The sequence below is a fragment of the Anarrhichthys ocellatus genome, unplaced genomic scaffold (assembly GCF_004355925.1).
Source record: "Anarrhichthys ocellatus isolate YVR2014 unplaced genomic scaffold, GSC_Weel_1.0 scaffold5, whole genome shotgun sequence".
Lineage (NCBI taxonomy): Eukaryota > Metazoa > Chordata > Actinopteri > Perciformes > Anarhichadidae > Anarrhichthys > Anarrhichthys ocellatus.
The window spans coordinates 12174057-12192155 of record NW_022280035.1 but is presented as its reverse complement, the minus strand read 5'-3'; the positions used below and the strand labels follow the sequence as shown (position 1 = coordinate 12192155).

The window sequence follows — 18099 nt, the reverse complement described above, 5'->3', positions numbered from 1 at the left end:
CACATTATAAGGCAATATGACACCACAGATTACAGCCTCACAATGACTATAGAGTTGCATCAACTCATTTCTGTGTGTGTAAACAGTGACTCTTTTGTAATGGCTTTGCTTTTATTATGTCTAACGCATTATAATTATAGACATTTTAAAGCAGATATAGGTTCCTCTCTGAACAAAATCAATTTCATTAAAATCCGGACATTTATGGACACATTACAGCATATACACAAGTATACACAAAGTGATTTATTTGGTGTCAGCTTTCAGCTTATTAAACACTTCATAGTCACCAAATCAAAACATATCCTCCATCGCGGAACAGAAAACAAATGCAAAAGGTATGTACATATTCATATTTAGTAAACAGAATGTTGTGGCATTCTAACAATTGACATTATTATAACAGAGCAAAAACAATCACTCCCTTTTCCTTTCACCCCACTCAAAACCTAAAATGTTCCTTTGGACGCTCGGTGTATTTTCTAAAGCACGTTGTAAGCCGTTTCATTTTCTTTGATAACATTGTCTTGCAAATGGAGGCAGTTGAGGCATGTAAACAAGAATATTTTTTTAATAATTACAGAACAGACCAACCTTGCTAAATGAACTTTTAAATACACAGCCCCTATGATTAAGTTAGAAGCAATGGGTGCAATAATTAAAATTTACAAAAGGTCGTTGATCCTATTGAACAGTGCAACTGCCGCCGAGCAGGTGACAGTGTGGAGGAGATGGTGTTTTAGTTCACAGCCAGCTGAATGCATAAATAAGTTGAGGTCACGGTACTTGTCAGCTCATACTGGTTTCTAGTCATTTGTATCCCAGCAGGTTTAAGAAGCCGTCTATTCCTCTGTGAAGGTGATGACGTCATAGTGGATGCCTTGCTGCTGCAGCTGCTCCAGCTGTTCAGGTGTAGCTTCAGTGTAGACTGTCTGGGTCTGAGCCATGGCTGTGTCTGCTACGGGTACAAGAACAAAGATTGTTGGCAATGTAGTTACTATAGGTGTTCATTATAATGGTGATTTCATGGTTCATATTATTATCAAGCTTATTATTATCTAAAATGAATAAGATCATAAAACTAGTCACCCATGGTCTGGTATGGTTTAGCCCATTGTCTATAGAGGATGTATGTTCAACATTTTCAAAAGCATCTACATTTCAAAAAGCAATGATTCCATTCACTTCACTGAGGTTTGCATTTGAGTTTGCAGAGACATTAGTCGTTGTTACAACTTAATGGTGTGATCAACAGTACACCAACATCAGTGCTTTTTTATCTAACTATAAAGCAAGGAATTTCTGTCTGTGTGTATGTGTGTGTGACTCAAGAAACACTTATCAGATCGACGTCACATTTTGCGGGTGTATTGCTATGGACCCAAGGACATGCAGAGTACATGTTCAATATGATTAAAGTGAACAAACAAACTAACAGCTCTCTGTGCAGCAGTGGGGCTTCAGGGCTTTGTGGACTGAGTCCAGCATGACGTCTGCAGGAGGCCTTCACAAGCTGCAGCTCATTGACTGCAGATCACTACTGCTGTTGGCTATACTAACGTCACAACCGCATACTTATTCACTTCCGTGAAGTTAACGAAAGAGCGATTCTGAACAACACCCCAAGCAGCAAAGTGAACTGAGAGGAAGTCAACAGTTGAAATGTCATCTATAAACCTAGAAATGTGTGGTGTGCTTTGAAAAAATGCTTGATGCTGAACACAGGCATGGTATTTAATATAATTGGTAAATAAACAACCCACCAGTGTAGAGGAGGGCTGAATATAAAACAAGTAAAGTATAACCTTTTCCCTAAGAGAGCCAACCTGTGACAGCAGAATTGTCAGCGGCCTCCATATCTTCAGGATTCACCATCTGTTGCTCCGAGCTCATAGGAAGGTACTGGATCTGACCGTCATGGCTTACAGTAATCTAAACACAAAGAACATGGAGCAATGAGCTTTTGTCAAAACAAAAAAAAAAAAAACCCTTACTGTAGAGCATTTGAGGTTATCTCAAAATCAAAATCTCAGCCTCACCTGTTGCTCCTGCAGAAAGGTCCCGTCGTGCTCATACTGGATGAGCTGTCCATCTGGCATCTGAGGAACAAAAGGGCAGTTAGAACATGACTCTGTCACCTTCAAACACTGCATGTATCCTTCAGTTATGGAGACTTATTATGAGGCAACGCACTGACCTGTATGTGGTTGCCATCAGCTAACACCACATACTCCTGAGGGAGCAAGTGCTGCACGCCATCCTGCGAGATGATGTACTGAACCTGAAACAGGACAAAGGAGTTGAGATGAAAGCTTGAATATATAATAAGGGCTCTGATATAAATATACACAGTAGAATCTACAAAATGGCTCTAACCTCAGTCACCTGGTTCTCTCCTGTCATCAGGTGCTGAACTGTCTGTCCGTCTATGGTGGTTATCTGCTGGATGTATGTGCCCTCCTCCTGATTAATGCAGACATGAATGCATTTAGTTACAAAACAAAATTGCCTACATTCTGTATGCAAAAAGAACAAATCGACAAGCATGGCCAGCATGGTGTGAACGTTGGCACCTGGTCTGATAGTGCCTGTTCTTGAGCTACAATGATGTGCTCCTGTCCGAGGGCCTGCAACCGCTCTGGAGTGATCACTGTCTGATGTGCCTGTAAGGCTGTTAGAAAACACACCAAAACACACAAATTAAGTTTGACAGTTTTGTGATTTTGTTTGCCACTAAATCATTCAGTTTCATATTATTTGTGTTCCTTACATTGTAGCGTGGCAAGGGCCTCCTCGTCACTATTCACTATGATGGTTTGCTGAGACGTGGGGGTACGGCACTTGCGAGCAGGATTATCCTGATTGTGGAGACGCTCCATGTGAAACTTTAGATGTCCATTACGGTTAAACCTGAGATTTTGGGCAAAAAAAACCACATTAACATCGGTAGCTGTCCATAACCACTTTGCGGTCTAATGTATACAAATTGTTTTGTATAAGGGCTCCTAATGTCAAGGAAATGCAAGTTTTGTGACGATTCCAATCAGTTTCACACCCACCTTTGACCACAAAGTTTGCAAGAGAACGGTTTCTCATTGGTGTGTGTCATCATGTGTCGCCGCAAGTCTTTCTTGTTCTTGGAGGCAAAGCTACAGCTTGGACACTTGTGAGGGCGCAAGTAGGAATGCAGCTCCATGTGAGCCTTCAGTGTGAGCGTTCAGAAAGAGGGATTCAAAACAGAAATGCTTTTAAAAAGACTGACGCATACAAATGACTTAAAAATTACACATGAGGGTGGAAATGCCCCTATGTAGTCTTTCACCCTGTTACAACTTTATTTGATGAGCAATTGAATATTCATGAGACTGCCCCCTTTTGTAAAATGTGGGGTCAATTTATGGCAGGCTCACCTTGACCTCCTGCCAGGATGTAGAGGTGAAATCACAATCGGGACACTTGAAGGTGTTGGGGTCCAAGTGTGCCCTCTTGTGGTTCTCCATGTCAGAGCGTCCGTGGAAAGACTCCATGCATATTCGGCAGGAAAACCTCTTGGTGCTCTGACCGGGAGAGCTCACAGCAGAGGGAGAGGCTGGAGCTTCGCTGCTCAGCTGAGAGAAAACAAAGGACACAGTCAGAGAGGAGGGGTACACGATGTAAACAGATCTTTACATGCCAAAACAGCTGATCACTCGCAGTTACCTCCACCTGTTGTAGAACACCATCAGGCAGTGCTGACGTTAGGTAGTACTTCTCACTTTTCAGGCTCTCTGCCCCGGAGTCGTCTAAAGCCTGAGAAGGACTGCTCTCATCGTTACTGCAAAGACAACAGTTTTATGACATTATAGATTGAGACGAGATCATGAGGGTCATCAATAATCCTACATTCAATCTCATTATGAATAAAGTAGTCATGTGACTGTGTTTTCCAGTGAAACATCTGTTCCACCTAATCAGAAAAAGAAAAAGAAATCACACGGTGTGTTATGTAGTCTCACATAGCCAGACTTATTTCCACTGTGCTGTGTCAGCGCTAAGAAAAGGTCCAGCTCCAGACATCATTTTACTAAAGATGAAAAAAGGCTCTGGCTTGTTTGTATTTCTTCAAACCAATTACAAATATCTAAGCACAGGATGCAGCGATGGTGCCCTTGCAAATCGGTAACAGGTAAGTAGCTGAAGGGGAGGAGAATATAGGCGGCCAATGTCCTGCTTGTAGCCACAGACTACATCCGGTGTGTTAAGTCACCTGTATTCAGGGCTGTCGATCTCTTCAGCCGCCTGTTCCACCACACTGAAGTCCCCTCCGCTCTCGTAGGCTTCGATGGCAATCTGGGTCAGCTCTCCTGTTTCAGAGGTGGCTGTCTCGAAGGCCTCTTGTAGCACCGTCTCACCGTTCTCAGACACGTGGAAGGTCACAACCTTTTGTGCCTGGCCCGATGCTGTGGTCACTGTGCTCCACGTGCCCTTTTCCAAAGCTTTGCCCTCTGAATTCAGCACCGCCACCTGAGGAGCACGATCAGTCACTTATAACTTAATTTATCTTATTTCTAAAAGGCAAACATACTTTCCACATAAATGTAACCCGCTTATGTAAACTGAAATCTTTTGATGAGCACCAACCTGTAAGGCGTTTCCAACCAATTCCCGGGCATTGCTCATATTCAGCAGCAGGTCAAGGGCATTCTGGGCGGATTGGTCGCCGGATTCAACTGAGGAGCACATGGTGAAGAAGTCAGCATTTGTCCTCAACCTTTATCCCACCAACATATTTAACAAAACAAGGACTACCGAATCTGGAACCGGAGAAAAAACTACTGTAAAAAACAACCATCATCATAGCAAAATGTGAACACATTTTTCTCAAAACATAATTAGCCATGTATTCAATGTCATCTGCAGAAAAAAAGAATATTATTTTAGGAAAGTTACAGTTAATTGGCTTCAGGGCTCTGCGGACTTTGTTGAGATTGTCGTCCGCAACGAGCCGCTGCAGGCCGTGGGTCATTGACTGCAGTAACATTTTTGCTGCTGGATGATGGATATACTAATATACAACCAAGCTCTTCTTTACTTCCCTGGACTCATCGAGCGATGAGCGGTTCCGACAATGCGTACGTCTATTAAAATTACATAAGCAAAATGAAGTGCTTTTGACTGGGGCCCCCAACCCCTACGATACCAATACATTGGTATTAAAAGCATTAATTAATACAGAAAGAGAAAAAAAATGGTAAGAAGTCATAAGGACCAAATTGATTGACAAAGTCATGAAACATCGGAATGCTACAATGAAGTAGCGGTGAGATATGACATACCTCTGTCTGTCTGAGTGTACCCCAGTCGGTAGGATGCTGACATAGCAGAAATACTAATAATGACTCTTGACTAAAAAGAGGACTGACCTTGTTCATAGATGATGGTGGTGTTTCCCATTGCGTCCTGGGTCACTGAAGCATTTTCCATACCCTGCATGGCTTGTAGTGTCGCAGAATCCACTGCAACCTAATGAAGGCGGGTAAAAAAAAAAACAAAAAAAAAACAGTTATGTCCAAATACCTCTAAATACAACACAAGCTAAAATAAAATCCAAATTGGGCCAGAGATAAATAACAGAAAACCACAAACAGACTCACAATAGTGTTCTGCAAATCCTGTGTGTCATCATGTTGTTGTTGTTGTTTGAGCTCCTCTATCTGCTGCAGCGTGAAGAAGGGCCTGCGGCGCCTCCTGACAGGCTCCTCAGGGTGTGTCACAGACCACTCGTCAAACGTCTCAGGGTGGCGACACTGCACATGTAGACGCAAGTTCTTCCTGTGCTTGGTCGTGAAGTGGCACATGTCACAGGAGAAAGGCTTCTCCCCTGAAGAAGACAGTGTCAATTGTAAAGGTGTTGTACAGTATTACATTCATGAGGTGAACAGACTCATCTTAAATAAACTTAATGAAAGCCTTTCTGCCACACAGACCTGTGTGTTTGATGGCCAGATGGGAGACCAGGAACTCCTCTTTAGAAGTGGAGTATTTACAGTAGTCACACTTGAAGGGCCGGTCGTTGGTGTGGGAGAGCTGATGGTTGAGCAGCAGCTTCTTGTTGTCACAAGTGTAATCGCAAAATTCACACTTGAACCTTGCACATGCACATCCAAGAGTTAATCATTGTGATAATATCATTATTACTAACATCAACAACTAATGACTAATGTTGATTCATTCAGGCGTATTCCAGGCTACATTGCTGATCAGACAAGTCTGTTACATCCATGTTTTTGAAATACAGACTGATACATGACAAAATAAAAGAGATGGGATAAAAATACTAACTTGCTGTCTCCAAGACTCTGGATGTGAGTCAGCAGGTGCATTTTGAATGTGTACCGCTTCTTGAAGGATTTGCCACACTACAAAGACAGAAAGGCATTTTCAACAAGAGCTTTGAAGAACATAAAAAAGTCCATAAAATGATGAGTGCACTCACTTTCCTGTAAAGATATTCATGGTTATACATTGTTACACAGTAGAACTATTGTATCGCGTAGGACGGTAAATCATGCATTCTTTTAAAAGAGGGAAGGGAGAAAAAATAAGCATCTTACAGGAGAAACAATCTTGCCCGAAAATCATTAGAACTATTGACCTTATCAAGACGATCTTTAGAGGGAATCCTAAATTGGTTACTGGTGTCCAGAGATTCTGTACATAATGTAAGCTCGAAAATGTCCAAAATCTGGATATTTGTGAATATAGAATAGAATTATCATGTAAAGAATGTGGAGACTTGGGATTTCTGATTAACTTATTTAAAATGGTTTGTTTTTCACTAAAAAGGATCGTGACCATGCCTGCTTGTAACCACCTAAAATATTCTGTGCCATAATCTTTTTTTTTTTTTCTTTCTTTTTTTTTTAAATATTAGTATTCATTAAATCTTCTTAAAATGTTACAATCTTTATCATCTGACCTTATCACACATATGTGGTTTCTCTGAGCTGTGGGTCTTCATGTGCTGGGTGAGTCTCTTCTGCATGGGGTAAACCCTGTGACACACAGGGCAGAGGAACTCTGACACCTTTGGTACCTGCAAGAATGAGCACAAAAAACATAAAATTTACTTGAAAGTATTTCTGCTACACGACCGCATAATATTATCATTACACCATGAGCATGCTAATTAGCATTTAACCATCATTCAAATATTGGAGACTTGAAATATCTTACCAACTCGGTCTTTCTCTTCCTGTAGGATGGAAATTAAAATGATTTAAAAAAAATGCAAAATGTGTTCTGTATAACGAATGGTTTATTGTGTATGTGCTGTATGTTGACTGAGTTACTTACTTGTCTTTGTTGTGGATTGCTGAGTGCCGATTGACATCTTTCTTGTAGACACTTGTGTAATCACACTCCTCACACTTAAACGGCTTGGTGCCCTCATGATTGAACATGTGTTCCTGCAAAACAGCACACAAGGCTTTCAGGGCACCGTGCAAACATGCACGTAAACTGAGGTTGACCTCAATGTTGTGACCTGCTTTCTTGCAACTGACCTTGAGTGAAGACCAGCGCTTGCAGCGATAGTTGCACTGCAGGCACTTAAAGAGCTCTGGGTCATTGCTTTCATGAGAGTCCACGTGGAAGTGCAAATCGTCTTGAGTGAGGAAGCGTGAGCCACAGATCCAGCAGTTGTGAGGTCTCAGCAGCGGTTTCAGGGATTTATAGTACCGACTGTAAGAAAATGGAGAGAAAGAAGCAATTAGCTTGTTGTACTATTATGTAATACTATTTGTAACACAAGTTTATTTAATGATTTGATACTCACTTTCGATTTATATATTTCTTATACTTCTTGCGAAGAAAACGCTTTGAGGGTCGGCCGCGTTTCCTCTCAAAGAATTCCTCTGGCTGTGTGTTGGATGAAGGGTCTTTGTTCTCAGAGTCTGATTGGCTTATTGCTGCCTCAGCTGTGTCTCCATCTGTCCCTATAGCAGGACCATTGTTTAGCCCGGAGGAGCTTGCCTCTTCAGGTACACTAGCATCCGCACCCACTCTGGGCTTCTTAGCAATACTCTCTGCTTCTGTAACAAACCAATGAAAGACAAGAATGTGTAGGCTCTCCGGTACAGTGACGGGCTGTTTTTTTTTTATATACTTTGTCAAAACTGAAAGCCAACCTTTGCTGCTGTAGCCTTCTTCTAGAAGGCTGTACTTCCTTGGACGGCCAACCTTACGTCGAGGACGCCCTTGAGAGGAGGAAGAGATAGGAGGAGCAGGCTTCTTTATGATGGCAGGTGGTCTTCCGTTGCAGTCATCGTTTGCAGGGTTGTAGTCACTGTCCTCTGGATATAAACAAAGGAGCAGGGAGAGGGAAAGCGAGTATGATTCTTTTCCTTTTTGACTGATTCACTAAGTCAGAAAAGAATGTAAGTTTGTCTGCAATGGGGTTTAATAACAATCTTCCTCTCTGACCTTCAGGATCATCAATAGCACCAGCATCCACAATATCCTCCTCCTCTTCCTCTGCCTTTTGGGGCTGAGCAGCCTTCGCCTTTGCTGCGTTCCTCTCTTCAGCTTCTTCCCTCTCTGCCTGACGACGGGCAAACGTCTCACTTTTCGGAGGCCGTCCACGTTTACGCTTTTTTGACATGTCCCCTGAAACCACACATTATTCCACAAATAAATACTATTATTACTAGTTTTACAGTTTTCAAAAAAATCTGAGAACAAAAAAAAAAAAATCAGAAGTTAAAGTCAAAGCGATATGTTTTTATGATACATAATCAACCGTACTAACTTACCTGCAGGTCTGAAGTGTTTGTCTCTCATGTGGTTGATTAGTGTGTCTTTGGAGGCACTCTTGTATGGACACATTTTACACTTGAACTGCTGTACAATCACTACTTCCATCATCTCCTCCAACTCAGCCAGGTTTGGCGGTCTGTGTCCGGAGCATTCTGCCACTGTTGATGTCTCCATCTCTCTGACCAGCCCAGCTTCATCCTGAGGCCCCTGGGAGCCTTGGGGCTCCTCTTGGCTGGGTGAGTATTGTTGGGGCAGCTCAGATCCAGACTCTGGATTGGAGGTGTATGTCCCACTGCTGCTGATGTAGGGCCCAGGCTGGCTCTCGCTGCACTCCAATGCCTCAGGAAGCCCACCTGAACCTGCCGTGTCTGCCAGAGGGTGGTCTGATGAGGAGCTGTCATCGGCATAGAGAGAGGCCTCTGGACCATTGCTGCTTTCCATGTAACAGGAGTGCTGCGGCTGCTGTTGGGAGTGCTGCGGCTGGTCTGGATCCTGGTTCCGCTCGTCATCGTCATCATCGTCGTCGTCTCTCGCTTGATACTGAGAACAACCTGGTTGCTCAGAGTCTGCAGCTGCAACACAGTCTCCTCCATACTCTGCCCCATACTGCCGACTTGTCTGGGTCCGGTGGTCCCCACTACTGTCAATGTAACTGCGTGAATGATGCGGTTGCTCTCCCTCGTCCATCCCACACTCCAGATACCCAGAGCTGCACTCCACCACATAGTGATGTCGGCTGGTCAGGTTTGAGTCAGCCCCACTGCATTCCACATATCCAGGCAGATCCTGGTCACTGTTATCACCGCTGTAGTCAGGGAAACCTGACTGGGAGCGCGTCTGGTCGGGTTCCTCGCCTGAACACTCCACGTAGGAAGATGAAGACTCCCCTGTCTGGTCTGGACCATCTGCACTGCAGTCCATATACTGGGAGGGGTGGGAGTGCTGGGGCTGGTCAGGCTGACTGCTGCTGTCCTCTGGGTAACCAGAGTGACCAGGCTGATCAGGTTCAATGTTGCCCTGCAGGTCTCCCTGGTCCAGACAGGTGGACGTGGGCCCTTCAGCGAGAGCTTCTATGGCTATACGATTAGAGAGGGCCGACGATGACATCTGGGCTACCATAGGAGCCCCTGTAGCAGACAAATACATGTAGATGGATTGAACACACTAAAAAGTACACTAAAAACTATTCTCATACTGTGTATGTATCCACTCTATAAATAAATGCTGTCTGAGTAACATCCCACCATAGTATTCAGTATATTGTTACTATTACATTTAAACATGTTCATAATTGTCTCATTAACTCTTACAATGGTTTGAAATGAGGTGAAGACTTAATGAGTTAGCGATAACATAATAATAGCAATTTTACCGTCATCTGGTCCTTGTAATATCAGATACCGGGTTGTTTCTGCACCTCCATTTTCTGCACTGGTCCCAGCTATGCAGCCTAACAGAAGAACAGTAGACAAGATCAGATATCTGCTACATTATGGTCAAATAATCAAACTGACACAACATAAAAGCTTCTCAGCCTGTGATATAACAGAAAGTGGAGTATCAGCGGAAATACCATTCATGATGTCAGGGCCGATGGTGGACTCAATGATCTTGTCAATGGCAGACCCGAGGTCTGACGAGGTAGAAGCAGTTGAGTCAGAAACCATCATGGCTCTTTCAGATGCAGCACTTGAGTGGACCAGTACTTGGGCTGACTCAGACACCAGCACTGACTGAGTCACTGTGGAGACGCTGGACACGCTGGTGGACTGGGCCACTGAGGAGGAGTCAGGGAGGTGGACTGATGAAACTCTGACGTCTGTACTGGAGCTGGTTTCTGGGGCAAACACCTAGACAGGGAGGGGGCAAGAACATGATTGCAACATCAACAAACTTTAATGATAAAAGCCAAACTGCTAAATCTATTTTTGTTTAATATATGTCTGTTTTCTCACACACAATATATATATATTTTTTTTTAAATGCTTACCACAAGTCCCTCTGAGCTCTGACCCACATGGCAGTCAGATTCTGGGGCCTGTGCATGAGAGGCAGCTGCATCACTGCTGTCTGCAGACATGGCCTCTGATGACTCCATACCCATGCCGCTTTCAGACGGTTCCTCCATCCCCGAGGGACCTGCATCACTGCTGCTCTCCACCTCATTCTCCTCCGAATTCATGACTATCCACAAAAATCAAACAAAAACACTATACATTTGAAGTTTGTGTCATATTTAGGCATGCTTTGGCCATTACTGCAAGTTCATTGTGTTAAGATGAACACAACTCTCGTCATAAGTGTTATGAGAGTATGCAATAATTAAGATTTTTCATGGTCCTTCATACATTGTCACTAGATTAACAGTTAAGTATGGATAGTCTTTTGAAGCAAATAATAACAACGTTGAGACCTGCAGAGATCCTGGAAGGAAAACTGAAAGTTTGTCAAAGTTTTTCAAATGTGTGCAAGGATATACTGTATATTGGAAAAGTAACTCTAGTAATAATAAATACATTCAAAGTCTCTTAATTTAGCAGTTTACAGTTAGTGTGTGTCATTATGAGGTCTTTATTTAGATTGTGATACATGTGTGTACATGTAAACAATGTGTAAAATAGCTAACAGTACTATTTCTATCCAGGGCTGGGAAGTAACATGAGTACATTTACTAAGATAAACTTGAACACAACTTTGATTAACTGACAATTCTTATTTTCTGAAAGTGTATACTTCTACTCTACTGCACTGAATAGCCAAGTGAATGAGTTTGTGAGACTATGTATAACATTTCGCATAGGTAATTCCCTACATTTCAGTAAAGGATGTTGAGTTTCCCTCATTTGGTGATAAACGTACAGAGCTGTGTTTATTTAGGACAACTTATAACTGATAGCTCCAGCTTTTTCTCTGCAGAAGTCTACATAAATAAACGTTAGCCAAGTTATAATAAGTCGAGGTAGGTGCGAATTAAAGGTATCTGTTCTGGGGGAGCACAGTTAACGTTTCGACTGGTCAAATGTGCCTACACTTGTAGAATGACATGAGCCCTGGACAGCAGTGAAGTTATTTAGAGACTACGGGAACCAACGTCAGCTCACGATGAACCGGAGCCGTTAGCGTTAGCTTTTAGCTGGCTAACAGGCATTGTTGTCAACTCAGTATATTATCCGATGAAGCTGGAAAACAACTAAAATTGTCCGAGTGGCAGTTTAAATATGCGTCATAGATGAAGAACAGTTATACACAGGTCGGCATGTCGAGTGTAACAACACAACAACGTGTGTTAGCCGTTTTAAACGGGCCCAGCTGCCCTTGATCATGCCTGCTCCGCGTCGCCATTTTCCACCAAGTAGCCCCGCTTTACACTCAGGCGCTCTGAAAGCTCTACTGGGGACCTCGAGGGCCTCAGCTGCGGCAGACCGTCCAAATGCTCTCCCTGAAGAAAATTAAAAGGTTTTCCTTCTCCGGCACAACAATCGCCACGTTTTTTTCTTACCGTGTATGTTCGAGTAGAAGGGTATCCTGTGGTGTAGACGCGCTGAATAGAACAGACATTAGCAACTGATAATTGGTCCTTCTTTCTAGTCGGGCGCCATGAGACTCTCCTTGCTTCCTGTCCGTGCAACCGGATCTTATTTATTGTTGTTGTTAAAACTGCCGTCGTTCAAGCGAACATTGGTACATTTACCTATTTTAACAATGTATGTTTACTGACAGATTGGTCGTTATATGTTTCACATATTCGGCTAAAGCTATGTTTATAATCACTTAGTGGACTATTGTTTTAAGAGGAAGGCGTATTACGCAATTAGATGCGGAGTAATATGCGTTCACCGGGGCCGTTGTTTCAGGAGACTAGATAATCTGTACTGCAGAAATTAATGAAGTTAAATTTTCTATTGCCAGCTCGTTGTCGTGTTATCCTTACTGGCTACGTGGGAAATCACTACGTGTGTGTATCTTTACTACTAGCAACATGTGGAGTAGACATGTTTGTGTTTGCTGTTGTGGGAACATGGATTCACATTTACAATAATGCAGCATGTGAGCATGATGGTGTCAGAATACAGGTGCATGTCAGTTAATCAGTTGTTGCAGTGAACGATTGAGACAACCGGTAGTGGGATGTAGTTCTCACAGAATGTTTATTGCATTGAAAGTACGAATTTATACAAATCATATCAGTCTCATAAATAATTTCAGTGAAGGAGACATTAAATTGTCTTCCAGTGCAAGTAATTGGCTTTAAAGCCATTTTCAGAAATACACAAATATATTTATACAAAACAAAAAAAGCTTTAGGACACAAAAATAATATTAGATATTGCTATAAATACCAAAATAATCGAATACTTTTAAGAATCTGAACCTGTCAGACATAAAGATACCATCAGCAAATCTGGAATCCAGATAGCTTTTGAGAATATTTTAGTTGTGGTTATGGGTCATCATTTTTAGACCACCGCAACCAACCAGTTCACAGATTATCAGACTGAGGGCAAGGCAGTGCCAAAGATCACTTGGCTTTGCTTTCACTTTGGGCCAATGCTGTCTGTTATAGAATTAGCCAACATCAATGATGGACAATCTTTGATATGCCAGAAAGCAAACACATCATACAACAGACGGTATACACTAATACTGCATGACATTCTCCCTGACACCTGCACAGGAGAGAGAAGTAGGTGCTACCACATTAAAGACGATTTCCAGCTCATCCCTGTTTGTTCATCTCCTCAGTATTGAGTGCCTGAAGCGTCTGAGCACTTGAGGAGATCGTATTTCACATAGCCAACACGATCCACCTGCCTGCGGGAGTTCATACGCCAGTAGAAGCGGTCTCTGCAGAAGTAGATGTGACCTAAAGAAGAAATATAGACATTTTAATCAACTAAAGACAAAATAAGGATTCTTTCATGCAACAATCTACTGTTAAATGCTAATTTAGTTTAATAAGCTCAGTATAAATGTTTGAAATTACCTTTGTACTGGAAGACATCATGAGCATCATTGGGGACTCCACCAAAAACGACATCTGTGTATCTGGGGTACCCTTTGTCGATTTGCTGGGCCTTCACATCAAGCCTGTGTTGACAATAGCAGAGAATGTCATTAAAATGACAAAAACAATCAGCTGAATTACATAATTTGCTTATGTTGTGAAAAAACGCCAATTTAACTGGCTTGCTCAAAGACTAATAGTAGTCAAATAAGAGCTGGCAGAATTTGAGCTGAAAATCTTCCAGCGACAGACATGCTTTCCATCCTGATTTCAGACACAATTTTAACTCACCTCCAGTAGTTCTCCCCACTGAAGAGCAGCACTTTGCCTCTCCCCCTCTGCAGAGCTCCCTCCACCTTCTGAACGGTGTTCGGGAGGCCGAGCTTCTCTATGCTGCGGGGACCCAGAACACTCTTCCCTGTGTACACCCAGAATCGGGTCCCTACAGAAAGAAAATGATTATGAGAAAAAATGTTCTAGCACTTTCGGCTTCAGTGTTAGTGGTCCCATATACACTGTATGTAGCTTTATTACCTGAGAAAAAGTACAATTTCCTGGCCAGAATGTTCTCAAAGGCAGAGTCGATGACTGCTGGCAGAGCGGGCCACCTCTCTGAAATAGAAAACGGTCCCTTGAGCCCTCCATTGCTCTCGCTGGACATCTTCCAGAAATGTCTGTTGATCAACACATTTACACACAATTAACACATCGGCACGGCTGGTTTGTGTTTATGTTGCCGGTATTACAAAGAAGAATAGACTATTTGCTTACCCGTCCTTAAAGAAATGTAGTTCTCCCTCAATCACAGTGATGGTGTCGAATTTGGTCAACTTGCAGGCATCTTTGGTGGGATCCACAGGTCGAGTGGTGGGATCAATGGATCCATCTGTAGGGTCAGTCTCATCAGGGTTTGGGTAGGGGGTAGTGGTGGGCCGAGGGGGGGTGGGATCAGGGCCTGTTCTGCCTCCTGAAAAAAGAAAATAGTGTTGGTTGAGAGAGAGTGTTGAGAAGTTAGAAATTCAAGCATTTTGGGGTGATTTTCTATGATAACACACTGTGTGATGACCTCACCATAGAGATATTGAATGCCTTCAATGTCATCTTCATGCAGGGAGAAGTTTTCCATGTAGCTGTACATGGGGTACATGAGAGCCTCTCTTATGTTGGAGTGATCCAGGCCAAGGGCATGTCCAAACTCGTGGGCTGCCACCAGGAACAGACTGTAACCTGGAACACATGCAGAAAGGAATATTAAAACAAATGGCAAGGGTAAAAACGTAAAGCATTTATCTTCTCCACTTTCTTGTCTTATATTCATGTTACTCACCCTGGTCAGGACAGAAGCCCCATTTCTTGTCGTCATCATAGCTCTCAGTGGTACCACACCACAACTTGCCATCTCCTCGTCCCTCACTTGTGCAGGAGTCGTACTCTTTACCCAGGAACACAAAGGGGAAGTGGCAAGGCTCCCCCTCAGAGTTTCCACCAGTTACAGCGGTGTCTGGCCAGACAAAGACATAATAACAACGGTAAGATAACAAGCCATTGTGGCAGTAGTAGACAGCATTCATGAATTGTGGTTCCTGTCACTCACCACGACTGGGACAGAATCCATATGTCTTGTCATTGTCAAAGTTGCTTGTGGTAGCACACCAGCGATAGCCATCACTGCGGCCCTCTGTGGTACAGCTGTCATATTCCTCCCCCAGAAAGACGAAGGGAATGACACACTTCGCTCCGTCTGCGTTTCCTCCAAATGTGTACAGAACTGTCAGGATGAGAATAAGGGGCAAGGATGAGCGGGTGAAGCGAGTCAGCATGCCACAAAGGCAAATGCTCTAGCTGACCTCTGACCTATGATTTCCCTTGCTGAACAAATTGTCAAGCTTACGTTCACTTGGGCAGAAGCCGAATTTCTTGTCACTGCTGTAGTCAGCTGTGGTGGCACACCATGGCAGGTTGTCCGAACGGCCATTAGTGGTGCAGGTGGTGTAGGATTTGCCCTCGAAAGTGAAGGGGAAGTGGCACATGGCACCATCAGCATTACCATAGCGAGTCCTCACAGCTTAGGGGACAGAAAAAAAACATACATGTAATGTAATGTATAAAGTGAACACTAGGGGGAGACATCCTCATATTATTTGTTGGTGGTGGAGTACTGTCGTTTGGTAAATACCTGGTCCTTTTCCTAGGGTCCAATACTCATCATCGTCAAAGTGGGCGTCACCCTGCAAACCCTCACCAGGGGGATAAGCATGGGCCAGAAGACCATCTTTACCATCGAATGGATATGGGTCTCCATGGTCTGAACAGAAAAGCAAAGTGCACGTCAGTCTTTTGATTTTAAACTTGGGTTTAGTTCAAAATCATTATACAAGTATGTGACATCAATATGAACAACACCCATGAATTGAGCAAAAACACATACTGGTTTTTCCAAATGAAATCATGATGTCAGCTGTCCCATCAAAGAGGCGGGTAAAAGTCAGAGGGGTCACATCACTCCACACCTTGAAGGCTCTGGCAAAGGCCTCATCAATCAGAGAGATCTCCATGTCTGGAGTATAGCTAACGATCCTGTATAGAAGAGAAGAACGACTCTGTTTTCAGACTTATAATTGACAATGTAAGTGAAGGAACTTGGTGATATATCTCTATCAGAGATACTCTTTGTATTTGGTGCCTTGCATTAAAAAGCACAGGCATTATAATGTCATCCACTCCGTTAACAGATTCTTTCTACCTACTCACCTATAAGTGACATCTTGATGGTCCCATTTGAGGTCTCCGTCAAATGTGTTGTAGTTGGCCACATCAGGAACCCCACAGCGAGGCCGTTTCATGGCCTCCAGGGTGGACTTGTCCAGCTCTCCAGACTCCTCCAGCCCCATCTGCCTCTGCATCCTCTTCAAAGCCTTGGAGGTGGACACCATCGACTGGAAGCCGCTGCGTTGCATCGTGTTCATGTAGCCAAACTTCGTCAGATAACCCTGGCAGGAGAACATGAGAAACCACAATAATGAGTCCAGATAGTGATTATATCATGAGCAGGATAGAGTGGGTCCTTATGGAGTAAACTTAGGTTTGGAAAAGTATCTCCTAGTGTTTTTGTTCTCACTTTTAAACCCTCATATAGCTTGAATTCAGAAGAGCATATTTTTATTTTCACTAACATCATGATAGAGGTCTCTGTCTAGGTAATTACATCCCCGCACAGCTTGATTGCACACTGTTTTGGGAATTTCAGAGTATCAAGACAAAATGAACCATCTGCTACTCACTTCTGCCAGCTCCGTATCAGTCATGTTTTTGATGATGTCTCCTGGGAAGGTGACAAAGACGGACCTGAGTGGAAGGCTCCATCCATCCTGTATGCTTATCCCCAAAATGAAACACACAGCTAAAGCACAGCACCTCATGATGAGACCTGTTATAGATTGCTGCAAAAATATATATATAAACTAATAGCCTTGCAGTGAACAAGTGCTCCGTTAGACAAAAATTATTAAAAAAGCTTCTCCACTGACAATCCCCAGTGTTTCTCCTTCAGTGTTGGCTTCCCTCTTTGTTTTGACTGGTGGCTGTTGTTGTCTCTGCTTTGTGCCCTTGGTTGTGGACCTTGTTTTTATGCAACGTAAAGTCTTAGTCACTTAACCTCGCCCCCACCCACTAACCTCAACCCTCCCACTTACATCTTGACAGACTGCACGTTAAGCGAACACGGGGAATTTCCAAAATGTCCACATTTAGCCTTACCTAACAGCGAGTGAGTGGTTAGCTAATTGTTTTTTGTTGGAAATATTTCAAGCTGGAGGAGTTGAATAATGACATTAGTAAATAAGACCAATTATGGAAAAGTATTTTGATTGCATTCATATTATGTTGATAAAGTAAAGCACACTGCCTGAAAACCCAAACAAATTACAAACGACTTATTTATTTATTATGAATCATCATACAAATATTCAGGAAGTAACTTGAAGAGAGCATAAACACAATGTGTAGATGCTTAGTGTACATTGTCTTTGTCCTCCTTTTTCATGTGAAAAGATCTACTTGACATGTTAATGTATTTTTACCTGAGTACAACACACTCATCATGGGACCCAGCCAGACACTTCTGTTATTTAGATGGTCTAAGCAATGATATAAAAAGTTTCTTCCACCCTTTTCATAAATAGAGATTAGTTTCCTCTTTACCTATAGTTGGATACTGAATAAAATATCAAACTAGGTCAAGTCTAAAATAAATTCTTACAGTCTGTCAGTTGTTTTATTTTCTGACATGGTAAACGTTT

At 42.8% G+C, this 18099-nt stretch overlaps 2 protein-coding genes across 4 annotated transcripts; both read right to left on the bottom strand.

The window, feature by feature from the left end:
• Positions 1–231: 231 nt before the first annotated feature.
• LOC116382264 (zinc finger protein 335-like) lies at positions 232–12545 on the bottom strand. 3 transcript variants are annotated; one of them, XM_031845179.1, is made up of 28 exons: positions 12296–12545; positions 10787–10980; positions 10370–10646; positions 10169–10246; positions 8793–9923; positions 8464–8646; positions 8169–8333; positions 7817–8072; positions 7545–7722; positions 7336–7448; positions 7216–7234; positions 6959–7075; positions 6322–6398; positions 5967–6127; positions 5634–5860; positions 5403–5502; positions 4621–4709; positions 4247–4503; positions 3700–3814; positions 3411–3608; positions 3060–3202; positions 2771–2910; positions 2574–2671; positions 2386–2463; positions 2198–2281; positions 2040–2099; positions 1827–1932; positions 232–958 (listed from the first exon to the last, which is right to left on the bottom strand). In XM_031845179.1, the coding sequence occupies exons 2-28, from the start codon at positions 10976–10978 to the stop codon at positions 843–845; spliced, it is 4758 nt and encodes a 1585-aa protein (XP_031701039.1). In that variant the 5' UTR covers positions 10979–10980; positions 12296–12545; the 3' UTR covers positions 232–842. The 3 variants fall into 3 exon arrangements, with proteins under 3 accessions (XP_031701039.1, XP_031701037.1, XP_031701038.1); XM_031845177.1 differs by having other exon boundaries at positions 2377–2463; positions 12296–12543; XM_031845178.1 differs by lacking the exon at positions 12296–12545 and having other exon boundaries at positions 2377–2463; positions 10787–11383.
• A 375-nt stretch (positions 12546–12920) lies between these two features.
• mmp9 (matrix metallopeptidase 9) lies at positions 12921–17429 on the bottom strand. Its single transcript, XM_031845181.1, has 13 exons — positions 17083–17429; positions 16553–16791; positions 16230–16378; positions 15978–16106; positions 15693–15866; positions 15396–15569; positions 15129–15302; positions 14873–15028; positions 14573–14768; positions 14336–14475; positions 14093–14243; positions 13781–13884; positions 12921–13660 (listed from the first exon to the last, which is right to left on the bottom strand). The coding sequence occupies exons 1-13, from the start codon at positions 17218–17220 to the stop codon at positions 13536–13538; spliced, it is 2049 nt and encodes a 682-aa protein (XP_031701041.1). The 5' UTR covers positions 17221–17429; the 3' UTR covers positions 12921–13535.
• Positions 17430–18099: the final 670 nt, after the last annotated feature.

Excerpts from the sequence above, each read along its gene's own strand:
- LOC116382264 (XM_031845177.1), bottom strand. The coding sequence starts at position 10,978 with ATGAATTCGGAGGAGAATGAGGTGGAGAGCAGCAGTGATGCAGGTCCC. Across the intron at positions 8,334-8,463 it reads TGCTATTGATGATCCTGAAG|AGGACAGTGACTACAACCCT; the intron begins GTCAGAGAGGAA and ends GTTTATATCCAG. Across the intron at positions 2,282-2,376 it reads GAGAGAACCAGGTGACTGAG|GTTCAGTACATCATCTCGCA; the intron begins GTTAGAGCCATT and ends GTCCTGTTTCAG.
- mmp9 (XM_031845181.1), bottom strand. The coding sequence starts at position 17,220 with ATGAGGTGCTGTGCTTTAGCTGTGTGTTTCATTTTGGGGATAAGCATA. Across the intron at positions 15,029-15,128 it reads GGGCTTCTGTCCTGACCAGG|GTTACAGTCTGTTCCTGGTG; the intron begins GTGAGTAACATG and ends CATGTGTTCCAG. Across the intron at positions 13,885-14,092 it reads AGTGGGGAGAACTACTGGAG|GCTTGATGTGAAGGCCCAGC; the intron begins GTGAGTTAAAAT and ends TTGTCAACACAG.